At 30.3% G+C, this 21,292-nt stretch overlaps 2 protein-coding genes across 2 annotated transcripts; one reads left to right on the top strand and one right to left on the bottom strand.

Annotated features, from left to right (window-relative positions):
* The first annotated feature begins 675 nt into the window (after nt 1-675).
* Nucleotides 676-8,204, top strand: LOC148283193 (endocuticle structural glycoprotein ABD-5-like). Its single transcript, XM_088223870.1, has 3 exons — nt 676-738; nt 2,637-2,755; nt 6,915-8,204. The coding sequence occupies exons 1-3, from the start codon at nt 727-729 to the stop codon at nt 7,093-7,095; spliced, it is 312 nt and encodes a 103-aa protein (XP_088079996.1). The 5' UTR covers nt 676-726; the 3' UTR covers nt 7,096-8,204.
* A 57-nt stretch (nt 8,205-8,261) lies between these two features.
* Nucleotides 8,262-16,370, bottom strand: LOC148283194 (endocuticle structural glycoprotein SgAbd-5-like). The gene is made up of 4 exons (XM_088223869.1): nt 16,311-16,370; nt 14,553-14,671; nt 10,605-10,700; nt 8,262-9,330 (listed from the first exon to the last, which is right to left on the bottom strand). The coding sequence occupies exons 1-4, from the start codon at nt 16,317-16,319 to the stop codon at nt 9,228-9,230; spliced, it is 327 nt and encodes a 108-aa protein (XP_088079995.1). The 5' UTR covers nt 16,320-16,370; the 3' UTR covers nt 8,262-9,227.
* Between the last annotated feature and the right edge of the window lie 4,922 nt (nt 16,371-21,292).

The following is a 21,292-nucleotide window of genomic DNA, read 5'->3' on the forward strand; positions in this document are numbered from 1 at the left end:
AAATAAACTTTTCTTTAAAAAAAAAACACTAGTTCAAATGAATCAATCAATGATAAGAGAGCTTTAAAAGATATCCGGTTAACTTACTGACATGGAATAAACGGAAGAGAACGTCTAATGTCACATTCGAAGTATTTTCATAAACACAAAACTTTAAAAAATCATAGCGCTGATTAGTCTATTAACAAATTAAAAATTATGATTTTAAAAAAATCTAAACTTTATTGTAATATTTATCCACCTAGACACATGAATACAGAGGAGTTTATAATACCCAACAACAATATCTCAGTTCCTGATAAAAATTCGGAATTATTTTTTTCCTATAGTCAGCATATCCGATATTTGAAGTTAAGTAAATGGCATTTTATAAGTTGAAGTATTTAATTGATTTAATTATCAAATATTCGTAAATGACCCTTCAAATGACATTCAAAAAGTAAAGTATATACCTGTATTTATTTTTAGGAATATACAAGTATTATTCGATATTACGATTATGGTTACAAATACAAAAATAATATAATAATCACACATATGTACATATGGGAGAGCAACAATTTAAACTTATTTTATTTAAGTTACAATCGGGGTATTAATTATCACCGCTTACCACTTACTGGTTAAACCTTTTACGAAATCGTATAAAATTAGGAACCCGAAACTCAGGTCCTCATTTAAGTTGATAATCCCCAGGAAATAAGTTGACTATTCTATTTGTCCAGGATGATGAAACTGGTAAGTTATTTCAATATTTACGATTAGTACGAGTATATCGTTTACGTCATGTAATTCAAATTTAACTATTTTTATAATTTTTAATATCCAGTGCATATATTATAAATATTATTTGCCTTAATAACCGTTTCCAAAATTTAATAAAATTCTCCAAATTCGCGTTCAAAGTTGGGTAATGTTTGCTCACGTGGACAATATCATGTTTTTCCAAGCATTATTTGAGGAACTTGGAGTTTCAAATACTCGGCAAGCGAATATTCGCAGAATTATCATGTTTATTAAGAAGAGTTATCTAGTGAAATCCTGATATACCTATATTTTTAGATTTTTGAACGCCCTCTAAGGGGTAGAGAAAGCGTCGCTAGTACCTAATTTACGTACTAACTACGTGCTACCAACGCTTTCTCTAGACGAAGCGTTCATAATCGCAAAGGGGTGGGTCATGGGGTCAAACACAAGTTTGTTATTTTTCCAAAAAAAGCTTCGAATTTTTAGGCCAAAAAATATTTAATTATATGTTGGCCGAAGTTCGCAATATTTTTTTTTATTCAAAAATATCTGTCTATCAAAATTGGTTTAAAAGATAAATAATAAAATGACATAATATGGTATGTAGATAATAAAGTTTCTACGTCTCTAACAGAGGAAAAAGTCATATTTAGAGATGGAGTTCGTTTTACTACATATTTTTTTATTTTATCAAAAAGTTTCTTAGAATTTAATATAATATAAAGTTTATATTTGAAGCACTAACTTTGTGGTTATTCATTATAATTAAACCTTGACGAAGAAGCTTGTTTCCTTTGAAACCGGTCGGTGAAAAATAAAAATTAGTGGTTAAAAACAAATTTGTTTTATTTATGAATATAACATATTCTAAAAAAAAATATTTTTTTTATTGTATGGAGGTCGAAATAGGGTGAGCAACGTAGGTTTTATTTCATATTAGATTTACATGTCATTTAAACTACGTATTAAAAATTTCCTGTACAAAAGAAATGCACATTAAAACGGGTTGTGGTCCCGTGGCTAGTGTTGCGGACTCACGGGACAGAGGATCAAACCCCACTCTCCCCTAACTTGATTTCCATTTTCTTATAGTGAGTTATTTAGAACTCGTTGAAAATGGCCACCAAAATTTACACATTCGGGTAAATTATTAAAACGCTAATATTTCTTTTTTTCATAAAAAAAAACATTTTCCGGCTGTTTCTAAATCAAACAGCCAACTGTTTTGTTTATTTGCCAGTTTAAAATGCACCTAAAGTTGAAATATATTTGAATATGCGTATACATTACATTTGAAATAGTGCGCTTGGTTAACTAGACTTGTTTTTATAAGTCATTCTTACTCTTTTTAAGTGGTCAGTCAAAACACAAATATAAAAAAAAACACAGCCAAATTTATTTTATTTTTCATTAAATTCAGTGTAATTTTGTGACAAAATTTATTAAATTAGACCTGTCTTTACCAGGGGCAATTAAAATAAATCATTACTTAAATACTTCTGAACGTTAATTTAATGCGAGGCTGACTTACTGGGTAAAAACCCAGTAAGTCAGATGTGAAAAGTATTAATGGTGAAACTTGCAAGGGTACAGCATATAAAATGTAAAAATCTTATAGATGAATGGTGTTATGCAATAAATGTGTCAACCCACAAAATCGAAAAAAAAATAGTTAATGTCGGAATCATGATCAAAAAATGATATCTTACTTTGAAAAAATAGTTTGATGATTTTAAACCTCGATGTGTTAACCAAAAACCATGCAACTGGACTAAAAACAACATAACACTGCTAACTCAGCGAGAAAGAATAAAGAGAATACCCATAAATTGTGTTTCTTAAAATAGTTTAATACTAATTTATTATTCAATCGATGTTTTTTTTTAAAGTTGTTCCTGTTATGTGTCCTGGTGGTCCTTACATTAGCTGCCCCACAATATAAACAAGAAGGTGCGTCGATCCTGAGTCTAATGAATAATAATAATGGCCTAGGACCTTACACGTTTTCGTAAGTATATTTTCTGTATTTTTAGTGCCTAATTTTTCCATGTTCTAATAGAAATAGTACATCGTGATAATGAAAACAAATGATATTATTAGGATGAGGCTTCGTCTTCTTAGGGCTAAATATATATATATATATATATATATATATATATAATATATGCATAATACGCATTTTTAATATTTCAAGTTATCGACCCTAACCTCCCTTAATTTTATAACATATTTTCACTTTCTGTCTCCTAAACTCATTCACTACCCGACATACTTCATCATAAATATGACGTGCATAAAAAAATATTTTTTATTAATGAGAATAATTACATGTACATCTGCCCACTGAAAAACAATTGTTATTTGAAAATAAACTTTCAAATATTATTTTTTTTCATATGTGCAAATTTTTTTCACCATTTTTTTTCGGTTGGTTGAAAGAAGTTGCTTTTTTATTTTTATTTTCATATTTTTATTTTTGTGTTTGAAACATAATAATTTATTTCACTTCTATGAACGAATGGTAATACAATGTCTTAACTATTTTATTTTTTATGAAAACGAACTCTCAAATACACATTTGAATAAAAAAATCGGGAAATAAAGTAAAAAGAATAGGTGTCGTTGACTTCTAAGTATACATTCTTCCGAATTTAATATTGTAATTTTTATGATGAAACGAGTTTTTTAAGTCCTGAATTATTACATTATTAGCATTTTTTTGCAAATCAACATAATAGGTAGGTAAACTTGATTATCAATTTAAAGTGAAGTTTCAGCAATTTCCTCATGTACCTATATAATATAAAGTATTATAAATTTTGGATTAGAAGCCACTCATGAAAAACAGGAAAAACGTATTTTTTCCATTATAATATTGTCCTTAAATTAATGATGACACTAGTAAATAGTAAGGTTTAATAGTATAATGAAATGATATATTCTACTCCCACGATAAATAAAGCTCACCCACCTAAACAATGGAGGCGGATTTTTTTGATAAATGACAATTTTTCTAAACAATTACCTAATTCCCCACCATTAAACATTAAACCTGCATTCTACAGAACTAATAATAAAGGAACATGGCAAAAAAATCACAAAGATAAAGTCCATAAGTATAATAAATCTCTCATATACAAATTAAATAAAAACGATTTCGATTCAATATTCATTGGAAAAACTACTAGAAACTTTAATATTGGAGTAAAAGAACACTTAAGGTGTCTTAATAATAAAAACATCTGAATTTGCAAACCATCTGACAAAAAATGATTATAATTTTAAAAGACGCTGAATTAAAAGTTCTTCATGTTAAAAATAAAATACAAAAATCAGAAAATTTGGAAATCTTAGAAATTAAAAAAGCGATTCATTATGAGAAAAAAATTATAAATAACCAAATAACAATATTTCCTTTAGTCCATTCTCACTTCACTTTTCCCATCTTTAAAAAAATAACACGATGAAAATTCTTGACTTATCAGCTGTATGGATGTATGGATGTAATATTTTGTAATCACTGTTAAAACAGGACAGAATTCATTAGTTATAAAGTGGAATACTTTTTACTAATGAATTCTGTCCTGTTTTATTTTAACATATAATTATATGTTGATAAAAAAGCTTGTGTAGCTTTGAAACCGGTCGGTAGAAAAAAAAAATAACTGAACAAAAGTTGTTTCATATTTATTTTATTTTCATAAATAACCACATAGTTGGTTCTCCTTTTATAAATTTTCATAAAATAAATAGCCGACCTTCATAAAATAGAATTTAAACAATCTTAATGGTCAACCTGGAAGTAAGAAACCGGGTGGTGAAAATTTGTAGTTTAAATAAAAAACCATTAGATAAAAATCCTATTATCGAACCGTTTATTATTAATTCAATTATGTCAAGTCAACGTTCACATAAACGATAGTTGATAGGATCTTCGTTGTCGTTATTTCAAAGTAGGCCTTACATTCAACCTCATGGGTGGTATTTTGAATCTTCTCTACCCCCTCGAGAAGGTTTAATTTGGGGATTTTTATTTTTGAATGCGACGACACTTCGCTTCACACAATAGCCACACTGATGATCAATCGTAAAATGATTTATAAAACTGTTTAAAAAATGGAAAAAAAATAACACGGTTTAATCAATTAAACCTAATTAATTATTTTAGGTAATGCTCCAAGGTTGCAATAATGCTCACAATGAAAATCATTATCAAAATTTATTGCAAAGGAGAGGGAAACATTTTTGTGAGGGAAATATGGAAGTCTACAAACATTTGGACATACTCAAAACATTGTTGAAATGCATTATGTTTGATTTAACGTGTTCATATTTATTTGACGTTTAATCATCATTCTGGCCAGACATGAAGCAAAGTGTACACGCATATGAAAAATTAAAATACTCAAATAAATCAGTCTCTAGTGGGTAAAGAAGAAAACCACCCTTGATATTTGGAATGGAAATACCTTCCTTATTCTATCACAATACCTATGCGTAACTTTATACCAGGTTTATAAGTAAGGTCCAACGTAAACAGTGTTCTTTAATACATTAAGCATAATGCATATTTATTGGCACCGATCAAATTCCCAATTATTATCTAATATATTTTATAATATACAGTAATATCGTAGAATAAAAATAATAATTTTCTAATAAATCTGAATTTGTAGGAGATCAAAAACCCATCAACTATATTTTTAAATGTATTTTTATTAGTGAAAAATCTTCGTGAAATTTATTGTAATTTTACTGTAAACATAAAAGATGAGTTGCAGTTAAAACCAAAAATAAATCAATTTAATTACAATTATAAGACGCAGAGGCCTAGTTGGTTGAACGGCTAACTGTGAAACTGGCGTCGCGGGTTCGAGTTGCAAGAAATAAATTCAAGAAATATGTTTTTTCTCAATTGGTCTGGGTGTTATTTTTCATAACTTTATTCCATATCTTTCTTTCCTACCTGGAGACAAGCCTTTAAAATAGAGAAAACTTGATTCCTCTGAATTTATTTAATTTACAATAAAATACACATTTTTTTACAATAAATATAGGATTATAAACTTCTGGATTTTAGTATAACAAGTCTTTTCTTTTCATAACAAAATTCTTAAAGTTATAAATAAGAAATATATCGGATAATAATTCTGGACCTTGCGAAATTATTGGTTTCAAAAATAAATCTTAGTTCACAAAAAGTTCTCAGAGCTGGGCAACAATTATTATGCTAAAATACGCCTCTTTTCAGAGAAAGTATTGCATATATTTATTTGTTTCATATAAATTTTTTTTCACAATTTATTCGTATTTTGGACAGCAGTAACATCCAAATATTTTTGTTTTTTTTTTCTCAAGGGATTTTACTAAACTGGTTCTGATACTTGGTACCCTAATAAGAAATATGAAATTTATTGAAAAATAAAACGTAAGCCGCTAATAACGTACTCCTTTCAATTAAAATACAGTTTTTGCTCCTTTCAATTAAAATTCATCGATCATACTTGGGTTTAAATATCGAGTCATCATGTTCCTATCCGTACCCTGTATGCATAGTAACTGCATTAGCACACTAAATGCAGTTTATACTAATATACAGTGCAAATCGTCTGTTATATGAACGTTAGTCTTACGCTTGAAGTGTCAGCCTAGAAACAATGAATTATCGTAGTCTTAAACCACCTTCTAAATCAAGATTTGATGTCCGCCTTCCCAGGATTCGAACCTGGGACCTTTAGTATGGTAGACGACTGCGGCAATCACTACACTACGAGGTGGATTTATTCCTACTCGGTTTACTTTTAGAATTTTTACCCGAGAGAAACAATCGAGTCAAAAGCGCGCGTTCTGGTTCTGCTTGACACGGAGTAAAGAAATAATTAAAAAATAATTAGTTTATAATAAAAAAAACATTTGACAAGTATAAAACGCCAGTATGTCCACAACAATCCACCACGATGTGCATGTGGACCTACTAGCTTCTGAATTAAAACAGAGTTTTTTGACAGTGTTCTCATTGTAATAATGAGGACATGTTTTAATTTGAATGGTACTGAAATAACCATATCTTTTTTACTACATTTTGTAAAACAAATGGAAAAAAAATGGGTGGACATACTGGCGTTTGATATTTATCAACTCAATTCTCAAAATATTTTCTTTTGCAGGTATCAGACATCTGACGGGGCAAGTCGTCAGGAGACAGCTGCTGTCCAGAACCCTGGGGATCCTACCAAGTCCTACCTGGTGGTCACAGGACAATATAGCTTCATAGCACCGGATGGCGTCACATACACCTATAATTATGTGGCTGACGAAAATGGATATAGAGTTAACCGCGTACAATAAATAAATACAAACAATCGGTCTTTTCTCACCCCTAAAATTATATGTTTGAAAATATGTCTGCGTATTAAGTGAGCAACAGATCGGTGGTGTTTACTTCGTGCGACACTTTAAAAATTGTATTAAAATGAGGAAGTTTGGTGGTTATTTTATTATTTTTTAACAGACTATCAAACAAAGTCAGAAGTCGTTTTTATTTTTATGCACCATATTATCATCACGATGCTTTTTATAAAGTTTTTAGATTTGAAAATACCCACCACAACTTCGAAATTACACCACCCGTGAGGTCACGAGTTAAGATCGGTGATTGTTTCTGACATTTAAAAGTTGGACCCTGTAATATTAGCATAACAAATTACTTGTTCCCACTAAACGCCGAAAAATATGACTACCCCGGAAACCGGAAATCTGTTGCCGATTGCCACATCATAACAACGCTGCATATAATTAATAAGTAATTGTTTACACATGGTCACCAAAACATGTAACGTTGCAAAGTAGTTGATTTTCATTATTTATTTTATTGCATTTTCGAGAAACTTCGTCAAACAGTAAAATATTCTAATTTTTACAATGCTTTTTATATTTAATTTTGATTTTATGAACTTCCTTATTCAACAAATGCTTAATTTATGGAATAATTATCATTTAACATGTCTTGCTCATTGAACCTATAAATTGATGTTTCAGAAAAATTCAGTGAAATTACATATATCACGAATCCACTGATAGTCTTAAATATGCTTAGTAAAATTTACATTGAGTAACATATTGAGTACTGAACAGAACTAAAACAATATGGGTTTATAAAATTTATTCTCGAATCATGTTTATGAATGGCTATTTTTCATATCATGGTTCGCAAGATGATGTATATGTGCCTATAGTGATTTTACTATACTTTTAAACAATCAAATTGCAAATTTATTTATCAAAATCAAAATTAAAACGCAATATACAGAAGGTAAACGTGATGCAATTCTGTTGCAGCTATTTTAGATGCATTAGCATTATTAGACAATACGATGCTTGACATGCAATTATTATTGAACATTATGTAAAATCGTATTCGAATACCATGCAATTAAAAAATTATACAATTTTTAAAATAATGTTTGCGTTTTTTTCACATGTTATCAGCAAAAATATAACACGTGCTTAATAATTCAGTACAAATCATTTCAAAATTTTATATTTTACATCCATTTTGAGTTTTGCTTTAATAATATTTTAGTAAAAATGATACTTGAGTAATAACTCGAGTAATACTCATAATGGACGTAAGAACAAAAAGTTAAAGAGTACTAATTACTCAAACACAAAATAATTACCTGCATTTTATACAATTAGCTTTTTTAGAATACATACCTTCAAAATCAGCGCGTTCTGCCCATCTGGTGTTGTCGTTTCACAAAAATAATGCAAAACGTCATTTTTTTATATGATTTCTTACAGTATTTCATTTTTATTTTATTTGGGAAATCAACAGTTCTACATACATATTTATTGCAAACCGATATATTGCATAAACTCAGAACCAATAACGGATTTCCACAAACTGTACGAAATCGGCAAAGAAAATAAAATACTTTATTTTTTTTTTTTGTATCTCCGTTTATTTTCCGATTCGAGGCGTTTTGCTATCTTCATAATTTATCACCGTTAAGCTAGAGATGGTAATGAAAAACAACTATTCGAAATGTTGTAAAGTAGTTTAAATTTTTTTAAATATGATAAATCTAGATGCCCGAGATCTTAATTAACCGAGGCCCAATAAGCCGATCGATTGAGGCCCGGTGGGCCGATAAAACGAAGTGGCGATTACATGGGGCCAAATTAGTATTATGTTTTTCTTAGTCGGGAGGTGGGTATGTATGTACATATCAGTAAAGAATATTACATATTTGTTATGAAACAATAGTTTACATTTTTTATAGAAAGAAGATTAAAAATTATTTATTAGAACATACATAAACAGACACGCGATTTCAACAAAATATTTTCTGCCAATGTTACATCAAGAAAACATTGATTTTTAAAGATAGTGTAACTTTACACCATTAGGAGAAAAGCTATAAATTTAAAATCGCAAAAATCACACATAATATAAACTCAATAAAGATGCTAAATATTTATTTAGGAAGTTCATCTGGAATATGTTCTCCATTCGGGTGGAATCCTGCAGGATCTCCTTGGTAGGAGACAGTGTAAACCACGCCATCTGGTCCCGTGTACCTTCGAATACAAGAAAATGGAACTAATTATATTTATTCAGGAAATATATGATACATATATAATTTTATATTATATTCCGGGGGAGTTTTAGGAAAAACGCACTTAGGGTCAAGTATAACACAATATTTCTTTATAGACGTATTCACATTTTCATTTTTAACTATTATGTACTGACACAATAAAAGTTAAGAAACATAACCAAAAAAAACAATTTAATTGAAAATAAATTAATTACTTTTTAAATTCAAATAAAAAATGTATCAAATATAACATTCACATAATAAACCTTTTCATGGTCAATTGATTTCTTTATTAATTGTGTATGCAGAAAATTGGTAGAATTCCATATTGAATTTGGTAATGGATCCAAAATAAAAAAAGGTGCATTGGAAATTATTTATTTTAAAATGTGCTAACAAGACGAAACGTGTTACAATATATCTCGTATATTAAAAAAAATAAAGTAGAATTAAAACCAAATTAACATATTTTAATTTAGATACATTACCACATTCAATAACTTTATTTAATTAATGCAGAATGAATTTTCAGTTTTCGTCAAACGCGCGGGTTTTAGTAATTTGGAGGGTGTATTTAAATTAGTTAAAAACTAAAATATTTGAATGTAACCACTTACCTACTTTTTTATTTCTACCGGTTTCGAGACGCACCCGTCTCTTCGTCAGGACATCAATTTAACCAACATGCAAACCGACATGCAAAACCCACCATACACCTTCACCATAGTTGTTGCACAAAAATATAAAAACCAACACGACATGCATTTTAATAAGCACATTCACTGATTAAGACAAACATGCACTGATTAAATTATGAAAATATTATATGTTGTTTAAGAAATAGTCATAGTTAAAAACTATTACTATGGGGCTCATGCTAGACTCTTTCGTTTTTAACCACCCATGCGACTGAAATCGATTAAAAAGTGTCGCAATTTTTGTGAAAATCATCTCATTGGTACTGTACAATAAATATCTTGCAGCTACACATCTTGCAGCTACAGAGCGCATGGACGGTAAAAAACTGGCCCCATTTAAATTATTTTTGCAAGTGACTAACAAGCGCTTTTTATACAAATTGAAAAATCGTGCATAAAGATGTGCATAAATAGTCGAAATGTATTTGCAATATTATAATGCGTATAACAAAAAAACTGTTTTGGTCAAATGGCTGATACGTATGTGGGTATATTTAGTTTCATTCAATGCACATTTTACGACAGTTGAGTAAAGGATTAAGTATGTAAATCTTACTTGAATTCTCCGTTAACGATGAATGTTTCATTTTCCGTATCGGGGTAGTAAAGTCTTCCCTGTTCTTGTCTTTGAATTCCATCTTCGGAAACGAATCTGAAAAAATGTTTTTTGTGAGAAAAAACCGGGTTGTGGTCCTGTGGCTACTGTCGCTAACTCTCGAATCAGAGATTTAAGGCTCGAACTCCGCTCAACCGCAACTTGATTCCCATTTTCTAATAATGAGTTATTTTTACAACACGTTGAAAATGACCTAAAATCTTAAATTTTCGGAAAGATCATAAGAACGCAAATATTTATTTTCATAAAATAAAATTTCAGCTTATTTTTAAGAAGCCTTTTCCTAGAATATACACATGTGAAAATGTAATGAAGTTCAAATAAAATGAAGGGTTAATATTCCAAAACATTGAAAAAAAACACTAAACGAAGCCAGAAGGCCAAATTACAGTGAAGAATTAGCATAGAACACCCAGGCTAGAGAAAACTCATCGTTTTGTGTTCTCACCGTGAATTGAACTCGGAGCCATCCGTTCGTGAGTCAATCGTCTCAGCCATTACATCACGGAAGCCGCCAACATTAAATGGTTTAAAGTGACTAAACTATCGGCTTCGTGATCGAACGGTTAGCGCATTTCTCAACATTAAATATTGATTGAAATGTATTTTTACAGTAGAATACTTAAAAGTCTTTAGAATGGCACCTTTAGACTAATCACCTTATCTTTATGTAGCAAAAATGATCAACATTACCTATCAATGCAGTGCTCTATGCACTAGTGTATGTGGAAAGGTACAATGCACGATGAAAGTAATGAAGTTGGTTATTGGTGTTAACAACTTATTACAATTAATTTACACAAAGTACATGCCAAAAATAACAAAATGCATGGTTTGACAGAACCTTGACTCAACCTTAAACCTTAACTTCGCTAATGTTATATATTTATTATTCATATAAGTGTTTTTACAGTTAAAATTCCCATACGGGGTCCTGTCCTGACGACTAAGTTGCTTTGCTTAAATTTATACTGCGCATTCGCTCTCCGTAATGACGAACTTCAACCCTACGGAAAACAGGACACAATAAATGTTTTCTTGCGCGCGGTAAAAATTGGAGCATTAAATTGTACTGCAAAGTTTCCTGAAAATGTAGGAAAAAAATATTAAAAAATAAAAACGATCTACTCTGAACGACGTCACTAGTTCATATTAATCGACCAATGATAAAAGAGTTATGGAAGATTTCCGGTTTGCTTACCTTCAATGGACCGATGGGCAGAACTGACCGAGAATGAGTGGAAGAGGACTTTTGACTTCACTCGCGGAGTTATTTTAGAAATAAAAACCTTACAAAATCATAGCGCTGATAATACGATTTATTAAAATTGAAAATATTTTTTTGGCTTAATTTAATAATTAACAAATAAAAAAGACCACTGAACTTCCTCATGAAGGGAGTAAGATCCGATTTACACTTTGTTTGGTTAAGATGATGCGCGGTCTGACTTTTATTCGTACAAACGTATTTCGTATGTCCTCTCTGGATTATGGTTCTAGAGTTGTGATTTTTTACACACTATTAATATCTACCATTGGCGTGTCTCTATCGTTTCCGAAAAATAAAAAAAAACGGTTCTGACAAGCGGTTCGCGCAATATTCGAGGAATAATCTGCGAGAGAGTGACAGAAAAACTATATTCTAATACCTATTCGTCAAATCGCTCTTCGCCGCATTTCCTCATAATAATTGGACGACGGGTACTTCACTAAATCACCTCACTAAACGATCTTATAATCGGCTCTCACAACGGAATCTCGACTATTATCATATTTTTCAATCGTATTAAGGTCGAGCTGCACACATTGGTCACTCGATATTAATTTAATGGCCACATCAATGTTTAGTATTAATTATTCACCTTTGATGTTACCTTAAATGTCACGTTAATTTAAATACTAATTTGAATAAATTATATTTATTATATTTCATCAGTGAGATTTTTTACATCAAATTATAATGACATTAATTACAATACGAAATGTGTTTAAATTAAGAGAGATATTACAAATATTTACGTGTTAGAAATTTAAATAATTTGGCCTTGCTTTGGATCTACAACACATGAATCCATGAAATGGGGAATTCCCTTGTTGATTTCAAGCGTTTATTACATTAAATAAACATAAATATGACAATTTCCGCATTACAAGAGTTTTTTTCAACTAATGTTTTTTAAATAATTTATATACATTGGAACCTTATTTTTTCGGTTTCGAAATAACACGGTTCAAAAATTAAATAAATAAAAAAAAGTTTATTTAATAATGCGGCCTCCGTGGTGTAGTGGTCAAGACGCTTGACTCACGCACGGAAGGTTCCGGGTTCGATTCCCGGTGAGAACACAAAAATTAAAAAATGTGATTTTTCTCAAGCCTGGGTGTTCTGTGATGTAATTCACCACTGTAATTGGGCCTCCTGGTCTGTTGTGGTGCAAAAAAATAAAAATAAATAAATAAAATAAATAAATGCGTAATATTAATATAACCAATATAATATTTGTTTTTAGAATGCCCTACGTCGCTTTTTTACTTACTTGGTGTAATAATCTTTGTTAGAATTTTAAAATTTTCGACCTAGATTTATATTTTTTTTAAAAACAGGTATTTTTTTACATGACACTGTTGAACGTATCTTCGTGTAAAAGCTGTTTTTTTTTATTTTATACATACACACATATAATAAAATATTTATATTTGTCTTCAAAAATAATGTAATAACTCGTGAGAATACACAATAGTTGTATTTACTTTTAAAGGAAACTCGAAGCGCAATTAATTTCGTTTTCAGGCGAATGTAGAAGCACACTTCTTTTTATAAATTTTTATTATGAATTAATATAGTTACATAAAATGAAAAATGTTTTTTTTTTCCATTACAAGCTACCTTTCTATATTTAGTTAATCATTTAAAGTGTAACTTACCAAAAAAGTAACTAGCTCTTGTGCTTGGAGAGTGGCTTACACTGTTATCGTTATTTAGTAATTTGAAGTTATATTATTTCGAGTATAAATGAGAATAAAAAAAAAATATTAAAAAAAAAAAACAAAGAAAATAATAATACGGTAATACCAATTAAAATAAAATGCTGTTTTTACTAATGTTCAATGAATTTCTTTGAATGTGCTTTGAATTTTTTTGTTTTATTCGTTTTTAGTTCATAGGGGAGATTTTTACAATTTTTTATTTTTTTGAAAACAAAACTATTTTGACCATAACTGGCGTGGAATTGAGATATTATTTTGGTATCTGATTAACTTATTTATATCAAATTCTTTTATTTTATCTTCTTTATAAATTTACTAAATGAGCTTTAAATAATTTAAACAGATTTTCCGTGTCGAACGTTGGGGGTTTCTTTGGAATGAAATTAAAGATTAATATTTCAAGAGGGTTTCATATATTAGCATATGCACCACCCCTTTCTATGTGCAAAAATAGATCTTGAACTCTGATTGAGTGTTTTCGACTAGATGGCTACTTTCTCTGAAAAAGAAAATGGAGTGAAGATAAGTCCGCCTCGACTTGACGCGTTCGCTCATCGTGTTTGAGTTACCGGGTTCGATTCCTGGATATATTAGTTTAAGAGGTGCTTTTACACTGTAATATTTTATTGTCCCAGACTGGCACCTGGAACGTAAGACCGATCTTCTACCTTTAAGTAACAGATGATCACGTTCTAATGCTGTGTGTTATTATCTATTAGGTCTGGATTATCGATACATTTCAAGCGGCTACATTGTCATTTTTCGTATCTCACTCTCTCACCCGAGGGCGCATACAGTAATGTATCGGTACTACGATCTTAGGGCGTAAGCGATCATTTGTCTTATTATTGCAAAATACCACTGCAAAATAATCTGTTTAATTAATTACTAAGTACTTACGCGTAAGTGTAGTTTCCTGAACCGTCATTTTCATCAGAGTAATTTGTTATTTTCGGATATTCGTTTGCGGGTGCTCCAAATACAAGTACCACTATTCCGACCAAGGCCACTAAAAAAACCTTTGAAAAAAACATAATATTAATTCTGAATACAAAAATTTAACTGATTTTGGTCCCTCGGTGATGTCACGGAATCATTGATCATATGTTGGAGTTTTGAACCCAGCTCTTCCACAATTCGACTTCTACTATATAAGCACAAAAGGACGTAAAATAAGTTGAAATAAAAACAAAGGTTTGACCAAAACATATCAATTTTGTGATCGGGTTGTAGTCCTATGGCTAGTGTCTCGGACTCACGGACCAAAGGTCTGTGGGTCGAATCCCACTCTACCCCAACTTGATTCCATTTTCTAATAGTGAGTTAATTACAACTCGTTGAAAATGGCCCTCAAAGTTAAATATTTGGGTAAATCATAAGAACGCAAATATTTATTTTTATTTAAAAATATATATATATCTCATTACAATAAAAAGGCCGGGATTTTTTCTACATTACTCAAATATTGTTGCGAATTGTACGATGCTACATTTTTAGTACTGTTTTATGGCTTTCAAAACTGTTAGGTTCTTTAAGCTACCGCGAGAAGATTGACGCATTAGAAATGGAGTGCTAAAAATAATTATCAAAATATCGGAATTACATTTTAAAATTATAAATATATTATGAGAAGCCACAAATATCTCCGACGTACTATTTTGGAAGGACTTGAAAAGGCCATAAAAACAACCACACTAAGAGTATCTACTTTAATCGAACAGGAAATAATATGAACTACACAATCACTTTGGCCAGTTTAATGGAGCCGCTTAGGCGTGAGACAATACTGAGGGTAATCAGTCCCAAGGATAGATACTAGAATTAAAAATAAGTTTTCCGTCGATGCAGAAAACTAAGTTTTGCTACACCATCACGCCGTTTATTTTATTTTATTTCAGAAACGGATAATGGAACGACACACACCTTTATCCTGATCAGGTGAACGTGCTGTCATCTGTCCATGCGTTTTTGATTAGTCACAAATTGACAATACTGCAGTGAGGGGTAAAATGAAAGCTTTGAAAGTTTCTATGTTTTGTAATTTTCGCGATTTGATTGGGAAGAAATAAGTTTCACAAAATTGATAGTGAATATGCAAAACTGAAAAAAAACACTAGTCTATGAACAGTTTCGAGAAAGGGGTGGGCTCTTTTGTTGCATCCTAAAATACATTTTTAGCTTCTTCCACATTGATACATTTTGTCGTATGACATGCCCTTCAATTGTGTTTGCTTTTGACATGATCAGACTTAAGATTTACGTAGATCTGATCTTACCACTTCTTTCTTGTCGTCTTATTTAAAATGAACAAATATTTGTTTCACCATTTATTAGTCATCCGTTCGTTCCAAATAACAAAGCATCGCAGTGAAATTGTATTAATCTTATCAATCAGTATCACACTTGCATCCATATCTTATTTCATCATACTTCTGATCGTATTTCAACCACGTTCACACTTTTTTATATTTCTGACAGTTCCACGTTTTACGTTTATTCGTAGAGTTTCAGGACTAAAATTCCGCTGTGCATTGACAAGAAACGAAATATTCAATATTTAGTAACTATGAACATTTTTTGTTGCAAGATATAATCAAAGTTGTATTTACCGAGTTGGCTTTCATATTAACAATGTTATTAAAAAAACATAAGTCTTACCAACTTCATTATTAGGTATTTAAGTATTTTTTTCCTATTCACAATTTCACTCTAAGACACGAAATGATAAAGAATATCTATGAAACAGCTTATATATAAAGACTTCCGTCAGTCATTTCAAAACCCTGGTCGGTAGGTGTCAATATGTAATATTTAGCTGTTTACCTTATTCTGGGTATAAAACTGAATTAACATGTCCCGGCCTTGGGACCACTAGAAATTTTGTAATTTCTTGGCCAAATTTTGAAATGATTTCAGTCAGTTCAATAATCTTCTCGTCAACAGGTCAATTGTATATTTAATGCGTTTAAGGTCCTCCTATCCTAACAGCAGTGACTTGCGACCGAAGTAATATATTAATTTCATTTGCATTCATCATGTGTCAGTAAATGATGTTAAAATAAAATTGGTTTTGAATCATCAACACAACAACAAAAAAATATACGTCGACACCGTATCGTCGGCGGAAATTCGAAATGCTGTGGGAACAACGTGCAAATTATTAAAGAGATTTAAGAAAAAAAATATTGAACAACGAAAATTTTTGTTTTAAACAAATTTAAAAAAGATCAAGAAAAAAAAACCCTTTTTTGAATAATCTCAAATTAAAACTCATTTTTACAAGACCAAAATAACTTTATAAATAAAATAAAATCTTTTCCCTTGAGCGATGGCTTAAAACATATGACGGACAAAAGTGTCCCTATAATTTACACTTTATCCCTAAAATTTCAAATTTCCACCGATTGACGGTACATTAACATTTTAACGGGAGACAGTACGGTAAATTCAAAAAGAAATTGAGATAACCAGTTTCTCATAAAGTTTAAATCATTTTTTTGAAGTGAAGCAAATGAGAAAAAGAAGGAATTTTTTATGGTGTTTTCATTTTTCCTTTTTTAGCAATCCTATATTTTACTTTACAATTTTATAAATAAGTACCTTATCAGCAAATCGAACTTTTGAAATGTGGTGAAAATACAACTCTTTTTGGCAAAGAATGTTGTGTATTCCTCAAAAAGCGTCAGACGCATTACTCCAGAAATTGGACCTAAAGTAGTACGAGTATGGTACGTCACGTCATGTGCGAGAAGAGGATCCTAAAGTTTTTGAGCATTGTATATCCATAAAAAATTCAAAATACAAAAAAAAACTATATTATCAGGATATCTGTCGGAGAAATAAGGTCATATGGACTTCGAAGGACGAGGCGAAGCTGCGTGGAATATTAACTTTAAATTATAAAACACATAGATGCTTAATGCTAACAAAGCTGCACCTGCTCTTATTACCAAGTGTTTTAAAACCAAACGGGTGCATACTGCTATATGTTGATGTGGCAGCATCTAGCCGTTCGGTTTGAAAACTAACAGTTTCCTCAAAATTTCATTCGCCTTAAAAATTATCTTATTCTCTTTTATATTTAAAATACCCTTTTAAGAAAAAATGCGGCCACCTCAGAACGATTAAAAATTTAAATAAATCGTAACTAAGCGAAAATTTTGGTAACTTTTAATGAGTAGATATGTGTATCGTGAGGTACTTGAGCCTTCGGTACGGCGATGTACCTGCCTCAAAACTTGAAGATAAGGGGTCAGTAGTGTATATTCGTAAGCGCTCGGGAGAATTTATCTTCAACTATGACTTCATAATAAAAATATGTCACTTTTGTGCGTAGATTTGTGTCCCGTGACGTACGCGTTCCCTTGGTACATATCGATTTACCTACCTAAAACATGAAGATAAAGGTCCGGTATTGTATCTTCGTAATCGCTCGGGAGAATTTATTTTTAACTATGACGTCATAATGAAGGTACACTATGATGTCCTTAACTTACAGAACCTTTCCAGCTGCAGTGAGACTGCTCGAACTATGGAGTGATCACCATCCTCAGACATGACAAGTGGATTGATATATATTTGACATTTCCGATAATATTTCATTCTTATCTGTAGTTAAATATTCGAAACGAAGACCGGTGGACTTGAGAATTGTTTACTATTTTTACGATTCTATAAGTATGTATCTTTTACGTAGCGTGTTTATAACAGAGGTATTATTATACACATCATGTCTCAAATCATAATGGACTGCATTGGCTCTCCAATCGCAGCGTATATAAATATTAAAGATAGGGTGATGTCTTACGTTTCAAGTACCAATTCAGGAACAGTACAAACAAAGTAGCGGGAATTTATAAATTAATGATTAATTATTTAATTATGAATCATTTAAGCATCCACCTAATTTTAAATGTAACTGGTTCGTTAAAAATAAACTAATTTTAAAAATAAAAACTTTTAATTATATTGAAAAATACCTCTCTGGCAGTGGCGATTCGTCCAAAAAAACGATTATGCACAGTTTACCATTATTTTTAACTTTCTATAAGAACGTTTTATTAAATTGAAATAATTTCCATTACCTTGTTTAGAATAATTAGGTAGTATTTTTATTTTACAATAACGCCCCATGCATCTATGCATGGTGATATGACATTTTACAGAAGATTTTATTTATGATATAAATGCCAGATTGACGCTGTGGATAGAGAAGGTGTGAATCTTAAAATAAGACATTAGGAAATATTTGCAAAACGATCGTCACTTAGACATTTTAGTTTGTCGTGAAAAAATACGAAGAATCAGCGTAATAACAATTAAGAAATATAATTTTAATCATGTCAAACAATTTTCAGTGTCAAATACCGCTGTCAGAATAAATCATCGAGTTGCATTAATGAATTTTGAATGGAAAGTCTTAATTTTCCTTTCCATCATTATAATAATTAACATGTTTTTTTTTAATTTCGTTAATTAAAAAAGATAACTGTGTTCTTATGATTTACCAAAAATTTCAACAAGCGTTCATTTTCTTTTAGTCGTAAACTATGGTGATAGAAAATGAGAAACAAATCGTGGTAGAGTGAAGTTCAAACTTCGGACATTCGATCCCAGTCTCTAGTACTGCCCACAAAACCACAGCCCGTCGAAATACTAGAAAATATCAAAATAACTTAAACGGACTAATCATCTTGAAGTAATTGTTAATAAACTAAGATATTTAACCTATCTGTTCAAACGACTAAGTATTTACGCCCAGCTAAATACGATTAAAATAGTATATTATGCACTTGTACAGTCATCGCTTTCCTATGGAATAATTGGATGGGGGGGAACTTACAACAACCATATTAAACCATTAGAAACTGTTCAAAAATTTATATTAAAAATAATGCTTTACAAAAATCGCACTTTTCCCTCTTTCCAATTGTTCCAAGAAGCTAAACTTTTACACATAAGAAAAATATATTGTTTTCAATGTTTAAAATATATATTTAAGAACCAAAATTTATTTACAAGTAATTCAAATAGATCAAGTCAAAGAAGGAATCTTGTGTTAGAAATACCACATTTTAAAACGAGGCTCGCACAGAGACATGCATATTTTATAGGCCTAAAAACTTTAAATTATTTTTTTACTGATAATATTTCATTGATTCCAAACTTTCAAAATTTACCTTCTTTTAAAAAACACGCACTTTACTGGATTCAAACTAAAGAAATGAACTCTTTTTTTCTATGATATATTTTGTTGCCCTTTAATAATAAGGAATATTTTAATGTTTTTTTTTTATATTTTTATATTTTCCTTTTTTAATTGCTATGAAAAAAAAAACATGTAATCTTTTACAGAATATTTTATTTTCTCTTTTTTATGTTACACAAAAATATTATAACTGTTCATTATTTATTATAGGAGCAAAAATTCATGAACATTGTCTTCTATACCATGAACCTGAGGTGTTGACTGGCTAAATGTCGTACATATGAAACAAGGGATAAAAAAAAGATAAGATTACCAATGAGGAGAAAAACAGAATCTGAAACCTCATTATACAAGGGATTGAACCTGTACAATGAGTTGCCTAAAGAAATAAAGAAGATAGAAAATAAAAAAATATTTCAAATTAATTAAATTTTTATAAGAAAACTATCATATTATCAAAAGTTTGTATTAGTTCTTAAGATTTATGAACTAACTTAATAAAGCATAAATAAATAAATAAATTATTTCTCCTACTAGGCAACGCCTGAAAAGTCAACGGACGGAAAAGTTCAGAAAAAATATTGATGTTAAAAATGGTACATGTTATAGAGTATGTAAAGTGATCACGTAAACCAGCCCATGACAGGTAATAAGCCTCGGTAATACCTATACTTCCATATTACCTTCTCTAAAATGTTCTCTCATCTCTGTTTTAACATATCTGTAGAATTGTTAATATGTTTTTACAATGGGTTTCATGAATGTAATCAGTTGATGATCAGTACGGAATGGATTTAAATGTATAAATTATTATCATGCACGTTTACGCAATACTCGAATGAGATAAATCATCGTAATAATACGACTCATGAGAGTGACATTTAACCATGTACAGGTCAAAAGCTGTATTTAATAATGATTTCAAATATTATTAAATGTACACAATAAATACTTTCTTAATGAGAACATGCTAGAATACCATTTAGATATGTTTTCGATCTGAGGGGAATCTTCAATAATTAATCCATGGCCTACTCGAGTAATAAAATTCTGTATGAAAAAATATTTTATCACGCAGAATGATTCATATAAATATTATTCTTACATTTAAGGAAACGTTTAATTGAAAAACTAAAAAAGGATAAAAGTTTCAAATGTTTAACGATTTTGATATAAAATATTAACGAAACTTCTTGGCTTAGTTTTACTTTTTTATTTATTGACCAACGAGCGCTTTCCCTAAGACTTAAAAAAACTAACAAAAAATATCAAGTTGCGCTGGGAGCGGTGTACCAATGTAGTGTCCTATGCACCAGTAGGTGCAAATAAGATAATGATGATAGTAATGAGAATAAATTTTTCATTTTTTGTTTTTGTTTCATTTAGGAATGTTTAGGGAGCTAGAATGGGAGTAGATTAAAATTACCCATTA

The sequence above is a fragment of the Micrasema longulum genome, unplaced genomic scaffold, assembly GCF_059751315.1.
Source record: "Micrasema longulum isolate JH-2025_06_02 unplaced genomic scaffold, ASM5975131v1 h1tg000253l, whole genome shotgun sequence".
NCBI lineage: Eukaryota > Metazoa > Arthropoda > Insecta > Trichoptera > Brachycentridae > Micrasema > Micrasema longulum.